At 36.9% G+C, this 12,794-nt stretch overlaps 1 protein-coding gene across 1 annotated transcript; it reads right to left on the bottom strand.

Moving 5' to 3' along the window:
• Positions 1-174: 174 nt before the first annotated feature.
• On the bottom strand, positions 175-5,532 carry igbp1 (immunoglobulin (CD79A) binding protein 1). Its single transcript, XM_088596811.1, has 6 exons — positions 5,283-5,532; positions 4,566-4,886; positions 3,414-3,609; positions 3,228-3,310; positions 2,270-2,379; positions 175-1,762 (listed from the first exon to the last, which is right to left on the bottom strand). Exons 1-6 carry the CDS (start codon positions 5,492-5,494, stop codon positions 1,614-1,616), a joined length of 1,071 nt encoding a protein of 356 aa, XP_088452937.1. The 5' UTR covers positions 5,495-5,532; the 3' UTR covers positions 175-1,613.
• Positions 5,533-12,794: the final 7,262 nt, after the last annotated feature.

Below are 12,794 nucleotides of genomic sequence, written 5' to 3'. Positions count from 1 at the left end.
GTAAATGCTTCAGCTTTTGCTTACAGGAATTTACATTAACATACCTTTTTTCATTACTGCAAGTTTAAAAAACAGATCTGCTTCTGTGTTGGAATTAAAATTATTGCTATGCAAAACTAGTGGAAATAATGACAAACCATGAGCTTCTAAAAAAGTAATTGAAATACCACAAAATAATGGGACATGATTTACACCTTTATTTAAGCAATATAATGTAAAACACCCAAAAAAAAGTTTCAGCAAAAGGAAACAATTTATAGAACTTTTGACAATGTCCAAAATTCTGTAGCTTTTGTTTCATCACAAAATAAAGAGACTTCTTTTTTTGGCTCAAATATATTGCAGGTAGGTAATATAAACACAAAAAGAGGCCACTCACTATAATTAAAACATTGCATACCAAGATGTCTTGGAATAGCACTGGTTCTGTGTTTAAGATTGAACCTACATAAATACCAAACCTGAACAACAGCATGACATAAAGCAGAAAATTACTTCTCAAAGTTTATCTACACAAAATTTACCTGCAAAACTTAAAATACAGCAGCTGCCTGTGCAGGAACTAACCGATTATTAAATGCACAATTCCTTACTTTTTATGTTAAATATTGTATATGTTGAAATCACCTAAGCAGTCATTCAAAAATTCAGATACAGGAAGATGCTTAGAATCTGTTTTCAGCTTTTTACTTTCAGCATTTCACTGGAAGAGGAGATGGGTGCATTTTTCAAAACCTTGAGAAAATCTGTCAAATGCAGTGGCTGCTGTTTTTAAGACTAAGTTAAATGTTTAAACCCACTGTCAGTGTTGAGTAGTGTTTTCTTTCACTGTAAAAATAATGGAAATTTAACTTGAAAATACCCTACAGATTGTTAGTTTCGTTACTGCACACTTACCAATTTTCCTTGGAAATAACACTACAATATTAAAAACAAATCTTAAGTTTTAATTGTACAGTAGATAGAGTAGACCTACCAGTCTACTTTTGACCTCCTAAGACTCATATAATTTGTATCCTGTTTTTTTCTGTTATGGCAACCTCAATAGCTAACTATACACTTACCTGATAATTCACACAAACCAAACCCAATTTCAATTTTAACTAAACGGGTGGGTTTCTGGGTATGGCGTAGCATAAATTAAGCATTTATATAAAACAAATCACTGAATTTTTACTGGGGGCTGGATTACCAGGAAACAAAACATTAAGGAACAGGAAATGTTTAATATCAAAAGGCATGTAAACCTGCTTAAACAAGGCTATTTTGGCTTAAAGAGCACATCTTCCTCATGTTGACAGATGTCCCGAGGAAGAATACTCATTAAAAAAATCCCTTTGTTAACAGGGTTAACATTCCAATTCATAGTCAATAGTCAATTCATACACAGACTGTAAAAGCTGTGACAGAAAGTAAAAAGCCACATAAACCTCTCTCAACAATTCACTAACCCAACTTGAAACGGCAAGTTCTATTTCTTGACATCTTTTTGCCAGGGAGAAATGTCAGCCATTTCAATTGAAGCGTTTATCATTGCGTCTCACAAGGTTAATACAGTGAAAACTGCACATCAATTCACAAAACTGGAGTGGACTGTGGCAGGGCCTGGAGCTTCAGCCCATATTTTTACGGTTGCCATAGCCTCTCCTATGCGTGTCCTTCCAGTTGTCCCAGTCACGTGCCTTCTGCAACGCCTCCTCATCATCGTTTTCAATCTGCCTCTCCTTCTCTTCCTTCTCACGCTCCTCGTTATCAACGTCAGCTGAAGGGAGAAAGGCTTTAATGTCCTACAACAGTGACAGTCCATGTCTCTAACACTCGTGAACAAGGAAACATATTTAAAAAGATGAAGACAACTGATTTTTCATTTCTCTTCTTCCATTTGGGGGATTCTTCTGTGAGCGATTTACACTGGTACCAAGTGATTTTTAATCCGTTTGAATACATGTAGATCTCTATATTGTACCTCCATGAAAACTGACTGCATATAGGAGTCTTGTTAAACATTAATGCCTTCATTGTGTTTAAAACGGACATTGGAGAGATACGTTGTATAAATCAAAGAGTGATCCAATTAAAAAAAAATATGGCCTGAATTTAAGAAAGATGTTTTCAGTTCTAAACGATTTTAGCATTAACCCTCCTTTCAGTCAAACACCTTTTAGCACATCCAATGTTTAATTTCAAGGGGACTAGAGGTTTAGGGAACTAGATTATTCGACTTCATTTCGAATTTCAATGCAGGTCCCCACAACAGAGCAAACTTTACCTGCACTCCTGGGGATTCCCTGGTCAGGAAGCATTCCTTGTTTCCTATGCTGTTCATACCAGTCACTCACAGTCATGGTAGGAAGGCTGGGATATCCCGCACCAAAGACTCTAAAAACATTCAAGATATTTCCTTGATTACCCTTGTTAGCGGTTAATTTGGTGGAGTACTGCTTAAAATAAAAAATGAACGGCAACAATAGAGATGCAAATTGTCTTTATCATAACCACATTTACTCACTAGGTATTTAAGAGTAATCCTGATAATAATCCATCAAATAAGAATGTTTTTTAACTTTTATTTTTCAGAAAAAACAAACACAACAAAGCTAAAAATACATGGGAGCTCACAAGAAAGAACCTACTAATATAGCAGGTATAGAGACAATAAATAGTGAAATAATAAAATCACTGCATCTACCCACTACTTGTTGTACTAGTAAAATGCAGGTTGGTTATACTTATTTCAGAAAGTACAATTTCTACAAATGGATGCAATCTAGTGTAATTGAAGGGTAGCTCAGTGTCCACCAACTTGTAAAATAAATTATTTGGCCACAGCAAGACCTGCTGGTAAAAGATGTTTGTATCTGAAGAATGACAGCATCTTGGCAACAAGTTGTTAAGGGCTGCATAATCTCAAAACTACTCTATCACATTATGCTCTCAAAACAGGAATGCATAATGGATACACCCAGAATGCACCTGAAGCAGTGGATTGACGGTAATCTTCAAATCAATATTAATGACACTTAAAAAACAACTCAAGACCCTTTTTTGGATACATTCTTGGCCAAATCAATGGCATCTTGTCCAATCTTAATGTGCTCCTGTGATACTTCCTTGTATCATGTAACTTCATACCGTTGCCTGTTTTTACATTTGTAATCTACTTATTTTAAGGAAAACCCTGAAGAAAAAACTTAAAATAGAGAAACTGATCATATTTATACACTTACCTAGCTTGAGCTACATCTTTTGTAAGAATGAATGGTTTCATTGGAGGTCTCTGCTGCTGTCGTTGTGGTGGTTCGGCAGAGTGCTAAACATACAAAGACAATTAATTCAATATTACCAAAATCCAACACACAGAAGTGAAGGCCCATTGTACCCCTGGTTGCTCAATCGGAATCCCAAAACCATACCTTCTTAAGTACATTCATTCTCTTTAAAATTTCCATCTCTTGATCAATGCTTTCAATCTCCTCTACGGCAATGGTAATCCATTTCCGAACATTCAGGAGGTAGAAGTCTCGCACAATTTCATCTTCTGCTTGCCCACTCTCTACTGCGGCTTTGATCTCTGACAGCTTCATTTCAGTTGCCTTCTTCTGTTTATATCTGTTTTTCAAAAATGTTCAAGGTAAAGCAGAGGGTACAGATATTTTATTATAGCTGAATATACGACGATTATACGCAACTCAAATTATGGTATTTTGTACACCACCTTCGTATAATACACTACCATATGTTTATACGTTATATATAAAACAGGATGTTTATGATTGTATTCAAGTAGGTGGTTGCATCAGCATGCGTAGGCTGCAAAGGAACAAGTAAAGGTTTATTCCTTGCTGAAAAGAGAACGAAAGAAACACATTTCAGCATCCTAAAGAAGGCTCCACAGCCAAAAAGTTCATAATAATTGCTTACACTTATATAGCGCTTTTCTTTTCTCCTCCACCACCAGTGTGCATCCCCACCTGGATGATGTGACGGCAGCCATAGTGTGCCAGTACGCTCACCACACACCAGCTATTAGTGGGGAGGAGAACAGAATGATGGAGCCAATTCATATATGGGGATTATTAGAAGGCCATGATTGGTAAAGGCCAATGGGAAATTTGGCCAGGACACTGGGGTTAACACCCTTACTCTTTTCGAGAAATACCCTGGGATTTTTAACAACCACAGAGAGTTGGGACCTTGGTTTTATGTCTCATCCATAGGACAGCACCTTTTTACAGTATAGTGACCCCATCAATATACTGGGGTATTAGGACCCACACAAACCACATGGTGAGAGCTCCCTACTAGCCCCACTAACATGTCTTCCAGCACCAACCTTAGCTTTCCCAGGAGGTCTCCAATCCAGGTACTGGCCAGACACACACCTGCTTAGCTTCACTGGGTTGCTATTTGTGAGGTGCAGGGTGAAAAAGTTGCAGGCAATTACTTTGAAAACCTATGGGGACTAGTTAAGACTCAGTTTGTTACAATCGGAAAAATAATGTATCACAAATTAAACAATCATTGGATAAGTTTTAATGCTTGAGCTTGCCCGGTGCAATGATCACCTTTCTATCTTGGCTTGTCTCTGAGTTGCCATGGCGATCAGGTCAGGCGGATGAAAAGATGGCGGCGGCCCATTGCCCAAATCTTCGGATGTTTCATTGGAATTCCCGTCGGGGCTCTCGACTGAGTTCGGGAGCTCGAACTTCATGATGTCATACTCTTTGCATCGTTTGAGAAAATCCACGAAGTAAGCCCTAGCCTTCTGGACTTGCTCCAGTCGCTTTGCCAGATTCACCTGCTTCATCGTCAGAGCTCCAAGAAGCGCAGGTAACAACAAGTATTTTAGATCGGCTGTCGCTATTTCTTCTAACTCTTCATTCCGACTGTTAACAAAAAAATAACATTTTTAAGTTTGATAAACGTGGCACGTAAGGAATTTGTCAACTCTTTTCTAAAAATTAAACGCACCTATAAAACAGTCTTTACTGGTTATGATAGTGCCTTTGCTTCGCCTTTAAATGTTACGAATAATATAACGGGACCTCACAATGTCAAGACCTCAAACCAATAGACTGCATAACACATCGCAGGATTTTATTTTCATTTTTTTATCAGAGCAGAAAGGCTAGACGTTTTATCCCCATGTGGTGTCAGTTCCCGTATTCGTATTTAAAGCTATGCAGTTTTAATAATAGCTGAATGGTATCTGTAATGTAATAGGTAGGCCTTCACCAGACAGGGTTGATCAAATTTATGTTTGGGCTGAATTCAGTAGCTACCTGAACAAGTCGAGTTGAGCGGCCATACGCGTAGCCTCCTCCAGCTGGATAATACCACGCTTGACTTTTACTTGGATTGGGTGGGATCCGGTGGGCTCGTTCGTGGTGTCCACGTCGTCAAACACTTTCCACCCGTAATCTAGCAAATCGGAAAGTTTCGGAGATTCCGTTTCAGAGCTCTGGGTTTCACTGACCCCTTCTGCAGCTGCCATTTTTTTTCCTCTAGAGTCACTGAGGTCCGACTCCTTTCGGCTGCCGTAGTTTCCGGGTCTGCCTTGCCCTTCGTGTGTTGTTATTGGCGTGACACGCTCCTGGTTCTTGTGACACAACCGCACATAAACTCTAGCGGTTGTCGGTGTTCTCCGGATCATTTCGGAAATTTTCGACGTATATGCTGCGCTGTGAACAGAAGTGGTGGTCCGTGTGCTGTTGACTGTTCTCCAAGAGCCAGCTGCAACATTACAGGACTGGTTCCCTGTTCGAGACAAGTCTGTTTACCCGGCCTTTGTGCAAAGGAGCAGTTTCTATTTTCAGTCTTAAATGCACTTTCTCTTTAGATTATTTCCTCAGGTAATTTTTAAAGACTGAATGATATACCGTTATCAATAGTGGGTTTTTCACTAGTGTTATGAAACAGCCGGCAGATGAATCCTACTCCGTTGGGACCCTGTGCAAGACCCTTTACCCCAACTGCTCCAGGGGCGCTGTTCAATGGCTGACCCTGCGCTCTGACCCCAAGCTTCTCTCTGTCATGGAGAGCAAGTTGGAGTATGCGAAAAAGACGAATTCCTAATGCAAGAAATTGTATATGGCGAATAAAGTGACCTAATCTTATTTTGACGTTTGATTGTAATGTTGTGATAGCTTTTAGGATTTTGAATGGCCACCTGTACCTGTATCAATCTCCCCATTTACTCTCGTGTAAAGACTACACGGTAGTGATTTAACGGTGCACGATTCCTTGGACACGTGTTTTTACCAAAATGTACATTTATTTTTTCATGACCGTTAATTGTTCAGTTATTTTTGCTTTGTACCACGACTGCGCCTGTCGCCCACACGTAGGCTTGTTGTAAAGTGGTCTAGAAAAGTATTTTGGGATCATTTTTACGATGTTGTTGCAACAATTCAGTTTAGGTTTCATGAATGCTAATAGCGAATTTATGCAATGCGAATTCCACTAGCGTTTTTTTAGCGCATTAGTTTCACGACGCTGTGTTAGAATAACTATGATTAACCACATTCAGCAGCAAATGTATTAATGTAAAACGTCGTCTCGTCTTTTTTGTTGCTAAGGTAATAATTGTTCATTTGCATTGCTTTAAAAGTATATAACTATAGTCTCTCTGAAACATATCTGGAAGGCTTTAAGAATGACACGTGTGATAAATACAATTAAAATAGGTGAATTTAATACTTTTGCAAGTCGCGTATATGCCGATGTAATTCTGTTTACTCGACACTGTCGTAATCACCGCATGGTGGCACTGTTTAACAGGTAAACATGAATTAAAATTTCAGTGGGATTTATCAAATGACTTTTAAATGTCTAAAGTTGTTTTATTTTTTAACGCAAAGATACCATTAGTCATGTAGACATGAACCCTGAAATAATTTGACAGCATATCAAATGGGAATTTAGGTTCTCCGTTATTGTTATCAGATAAATTGATATGTATCTGTATGGTTGTGCTGTCACCTGGACAATCGTCGAGGGATTAGGCCTGAGTGATCATTATGGGCATAATGAAGTCTTAAGGTTAAATCAGATCCATTATCTGAACTGACGTGACCTATGTGCTGTTGTAGTGGATCATACGTTTAAATTGAAAACTTGTTTAACTTATGACTGTAAGAATTAGTTGAACTAATAGAAAATAAGAAACTGCTGGGTGCACGTTTATTGCAATTCCTCATTGTGTGTTTTACTGAAATTGTAAACGTTTCTTTAATTGTAAACCTATAAGACAAATAAGAGACTGTTCTTATATTATTGGAGGAGACATACTACAAGGATTCAAATTACAATAAAAGTTAGATTTTTTATGACTGTGATAACTGGGATTTGAAATAATCTAAAACAGATTAGTTTAAAACGCCCTTTAGTTCTTCAGTCAGTTTAATTTTCATTTGCAGTGTATTTATTTTCTTTACTAGGAAACTGGATAATTACTCTTTCTTACAATAAGGTATTTTTGTAGTTTAATGATACTCAGTAATAGTTGAAAGACAAGTATTGAACCAACAATATAAAAAAATACTTTTTGAACTTATTTTACTGGTTTGACCTTTAAATCATAACATTTCTGTGTGCTTTGCCTCTTTGTTATATACAGCCTTGTTTACTTGCTCTTCAATGGTACTTTCATTGTCCATCATACAATCTATCCTTTAAAGCATAATATGTAGAGATGCTGTGCTGTAGTTATCAATCCAACTGCAAAACATATACACTTTGATGTTTTTGTATTGCTTGTATTCTCAATTTATTTCTGCAGTTATTGAGTTGAATACATTCAGTATTTTGCTGCTTATGTGGACTGATGGTCTTGTCTAAATGGAACTGCACACTAGTGAGTGGGATTTGTGCTTTCTGAAGGAAGGGCATGCTGGGATCTCCTGGGGTGCCACATGTTGTCCTATGAATTAAGCAATCTCATTCTGAGAGGCACTCTTTGTGACAGTGGTAAATGTCTATTACAACTTCTGACATGTGACATCTGTGTCATGGCATGACAGATGTCAACTTAAGTCTTTCTCTAGTGATTTAGTGTATTGTTTTTCTCTCACCTTCACTTATGAAATGAAAATTGGACACATAAGGCATTTAGCTAATAGCCTTTCATTTCAAAGTATAATGGTTTTACCATTCCTCCATTAGTTCACCGGTCACTCGCTCAGCTCTTTGAATGTAATGCTCCCTGCTTGCCTGCCTTTTTTGCCCTGCTGTTACTTGAATTGCTGCCATTAACAACTGGGGGAGACCCACTGAAGTTGAAGCATGTGTGTTGAAACCTTGAAACATATACGTTCTGTTCTTTCGCCTATTGCTTGTCCAGCAGCAGTTTGCAAATGGTATGAACAAAAGCTGTTGCCAAATCCTGCAATCCATGTGCAACCCTGATAACACTGTCAATATTTTAGGGTGAGCAAGTATTTATTTTATTCTGTCCCACTTAATATGTTCCTTGACTTTAAACTGAAGTCTTTTTTTTTGGCGATTTGCACCCCTAAATCAGAATTAAAATTGCATTTGCCATATGAGTGTGATTAAAGGAAATGGCCAAATATAATGTCATATTATTTTCATATATGGTATCTATATGTATTGTTTAGATTGTCAAAGAAGCATGTTTCCTTCATTGGAGTAACTTGTTTTTAAAATCTGGAAAATTGCAAAGTCTTGCATCCACAAAATAAATCTGTATTTATCATCATGGAAATCTAATGAAAATTCTTTAAGAAGGCTCTTTGGCCTTATTATTTGTTAATGTTACCTTCAGATTGAATAGTTGTTTACCTTACCCAATAAAAAACATATTTATATACGCTTGGTTTTAGAGTTTTATGTTTCTGTGAGCTCCACATTGTTTATGCATGTTGAACTCCTACATCCTGACAATTGACTAATCTGACCCCTGGGTCATAGGTACAATTATACACTACCACTGAAATTCTCAGGAATCTGGTAGCCTGTGGCTACTGATGTGCTGGTTAAGCTTAATTTATTTTTGCCTTTTGTAGTTTGAAACACTTGAGAACACAACAATGGTGTTGTTGATTGGTGATTGCAGTACATAAATCCTAAAAAGACTTTTAGGCTTATTTAGAACAATTTATAGTAATTTATGTATGCTTGAAAAATGCAGTATATCCTTTCAGAGAATACTAGCCAGCAAAATCTAAAGTTATTGTTAATTTTGTTGGCTCAGTAAGGCTAAGGAAATATAATTTCTCCCGCGGTAACCCCATACAGTGTAAAATCTTATGGAGTTGCACAAAAATGCTGTAACTGTTATTATAATTCTCTTTTGCCTTCAAAAAACTTTTCTCTTTAAATCAAGAAAATACAACAAAGAATCAGACTGCTACACTATAAACCATTAACACTATGAATGAAATGCAATATGAAGTGGCATAGAATTGAATGAAAAGTAAAAATGTTCAAGTATGAGTATTAGTAAAGCCTAAAGAAACTTCATTTTCAAGAAAAAAAGGGAAAAGCCGCTGTGTGTGAATTGTATTGCAGGTGTCTGTACCATGCAACCTGATGGAGTATTAATTTGCAAGGAAGCTCAAAGAATATATCATGCCTGAGGCCATAGAAACATTCAAATAAATAGGGTATCTGTTTCAAACGTCCTGGGAAAGATACAGTAACACTGTGCAGGCACATTTGAGAATACTAATGTTGTTCTGTTCATTCAAGACCCATAACCCTTCCTAAATAGGGGTGTGGAGTATATTTCATTTTAATATGTATTGCTATCTCTAAATAGTAAATCCAAATAATGAATAACTTTGCTAGTGTTACGTTAGTAACATATACTGTACTTGAATGTCCGTCTTTTTTCCTCTCCTACAAAACTGTGTTGCTGAGAGGCTGCTAAATGCAGGTCTCTGTTTGCCAATTTGTGACTCAAAACGTAGACAACCAAGAAACCATACTGTTGACTACACCATAATTCGTCTAAATTCCTAATTGTTTTTTTTCCTTAAACACTCTAAAGTTACAAGACGAGAATATGTTTTTAATCTTAAAATGAACATGACCAGCAAAATCATAATCAGGTAATAGCTGGGGATTTTATAAAGGGAGTCCAGCTGCTCTGTCAGGTATTATTATTGTCAAATAATATTCTGTAGCGAAGCATAGTTGTATAGAATCGTTTACTTTTATCGTGATTTTTTAAACTTTAGAGTATGGTGGTAGAGAAGAGACAGAATATGAAAAACCTGGGTTCTGTCTTTCAGTACATTTTTAAAGACAAACATTTGAAAAGCTTGTTTGATTGGTTCACATCGTGGGTGACTTGCAGCCTGTAAACCCCAAAGTTCAAAAGACAGAGGCACCTTCTGAGCAGATGACAGATCACGCACTGATGCTTTCTGCCCCACCCTGTACACTTGTAGTATACATTTTGTAAAAGTATGAATGTGTAATCTATTCCTGTATTGCGAAAATATGCATCTAATACGATCAGGCCATTTCCATTAATATTTTTGAAGAGAATAGACTGCGAGACAGAATGTTTACTTTTTTAGTATATATCCCATGACCGCAGACTGCAGAAATAATGAATAAATTAAAAGCAGTGTACCCATGGCAATAAAAGTACCTGCACAGGACTTTGTAACACAATCACGTGCCATACAAATGAAAAGTTTCCTGTTAATATATTTTTTTTCTGCATTGGACAGAGGCTTTTTGTTTAAGACATAAAAAAATATCTATAAGACACTTCGAGATTAAATAAATGTCTTTTTGTGAAGCTGTTTTTTATAGCGGAGAGATTAAAAAAATAAAATCTGAAGTCTATGTATACAGTAGGTCACAATAGACTGGCGTCTCCTCCAGGATGTATCCTGCTTCGCATTCATTGCTTGCCAGGATAGGCTCCAGCTCCCCCGCAGTCCTGCATTGGATAAACCGGTTTAAAAATGGATGGATGGCCGATGAACAGGAAGAAGTTCTTTAATTTGGCAATATTGATTGAAAGTAGGATTATCAGAATGCTGGTGCAATGTCATCCATTCTTCGTTGCAAAACTACTTCAGTTCTGACAAGTTAATTAGGAATAGCTGATGGACTGCAACTGCCTTGCCATAAATGTTCTGTTGGATTCAAGTCAGGATTTCGACTCAAGGACATTAGAGTGACTCACTTCTCTTTAGACCACTTAAATGTGGCTTTGGCCTTGTGCTTCTGATCAATGTTCTGCTGAAGTATTAGTTTTTGACCCAATTTTTTATATTCTTGGATAAGTTTTCCACCCAGGTTTTCCTCTAGAGCTCTCCTGTTCTTTGCTCCACACATTTTCCCCCACAATCCTAATACGCTTTCCAAGCCCTGCTGAGAGAAATATCCCCATAACCTGATGCTGCCACCATCGTGCTGGCTGGGTGATATGTTGTGCCGTGCCAGACATAACGTTTTTACATTTAGACCAAAAGGTTTAATTTGTTCCTAGTCTTTGATTGCACTTCCACAGATACCATTGCACTAATGTTGTGAGGTATCAAATTATACTGAACTGATTTAGGGTTTCCATAGCCAAATGATTGAATACTTATTCGATTAAGAATCTTCTAAAAACAGATTCATGTGAGAAGCAGACTCACAAGTTGAATTGTTTTTCTCTTATTGCAGATGAACGTGATACTTTGTTGCCTGTACTGATTGGTAGCCATCATTTGAGAAGGATTATTTTTTCAGTCTGTTGAAAATTACTGTAAGGTCTTTAGAAGTCATAAACATTTTTTTATTTGATCTGCTGATGTGATCATGTTTAAGCTGATGAACATAGCCCAGTTATGAGGGGATTAGGAAGTGTAGATGATCACTAGGTCCTCCAAAGCTTCATTAAAGTCCTACATTATTACCATTTTTAGCCCAGACAACATTTATAGATAATTGGAGAGGCTCACAGCTCTTTGGGTGAGCTTTATATGAGTCATAGCCTTTGATGTAAGTTAAGCTGAGAGAGAGACTCAGCAACAAAGTGTTGTTTTTTTTTTACAAGTGATAACCTGCTATTTGTATCAGAACATTTAAGTGCTAGTTTTTATTTTACCCCAACTAGTTGTTGACATTCAGTTTTTAAAGGCAGCAAAAACAAAAACTGGTAAAAGAAGGTAATTTCAATATGTACAGATGGGAGGGGATATTTTCTCTCTAGCCTTACCTTAACCTCTGACCTTTTTTCAAGTGGGTGTTATAATTATTTCCTCTCCTGCCTCTTCTGTTCATTTCTGTTATTGTTTTTAAGAGTTGTCATGTCAAAAAAATTCAGCTATTAAAAATATTGCCTAAGTACTTGAAATGTAATCTATGATTAATTATTTCCTTTCTAATAACCTTACACCCTTAATTCTTTAGTTTTACTTGAAATTTTTGGGCCTGTAATTTTTAATTGAAAAATATTACTTAGTATACTGTACTAATATAACTGTGTAATGAACTTAGCCAGCATAAAATGGAAAAATTAAGTGACAAGTCCTACATACTGATTGATGTTTCACCCTGTATTTTACTCTAACTCACACAACTAAAAACTCATTAGCTACACAACTCACAACAAATTTAAAATTTAAAATCTCCGGTTTAGTATGTGATTAGAGAATGCATTATTTTTATTCTAATGGACATGCAGAATCAGTGCTGTTACACACCAAAACATTTATATTCTAACTTATGTCAACTCTCAATGTATTTCCTCTGCTTTGATGTGACCACGAGTTATACTGTAGAAAGAAATCTTACCACAGGCCCATACGACCTCTGGCAATTTA

This window comes from Lepisosteus platostomus, chromosome 10 (assembly GCF_059453375.1).
Source record: "Lepisosteus platostomus isolate fLepPlt1 chromosome 10, fLepPlt1.hap1, whole genome shotgun sequence".
Classification (NCBI taxonomy): domain Eukaryota; kingdom Metazoa; phylum Chordata; class Actinopteri; order Semionotiformes; family Lepisosteidae; genus Lepisosteus; species Lepisosteus platostomus.
The sequence above is the reverse complement of the archived record's forward strand: the minus strand, read 5'-3'. Positions and strand labels throughout refer to the sequence as shown.

Bases quoted from the DNA above. Each gene is read 5' to 3' on its own strand.
- igbp1 (XM_088596811.1), bottom strand. From the start codon at position 5,494: ATGGCAGCTGCAGAAGGGGTCAGTGAAACCCAGAGCTCTGAAACGGAA. The intron at 3,610-4,565 runs GTGATCATTGCA...TTTGAAAAACAG, and splicing joins AGACAAGCCAAGATAGAAAG to ATATAAACAGAAGAAGGCAA. The intron at 3,311-3,413 runs GTATGGTTTTGG...TTGTATGTTTAG, and splicing joins GAATGAATGTACTTAAGAAG to CACTCTGCCGAACCACCACA.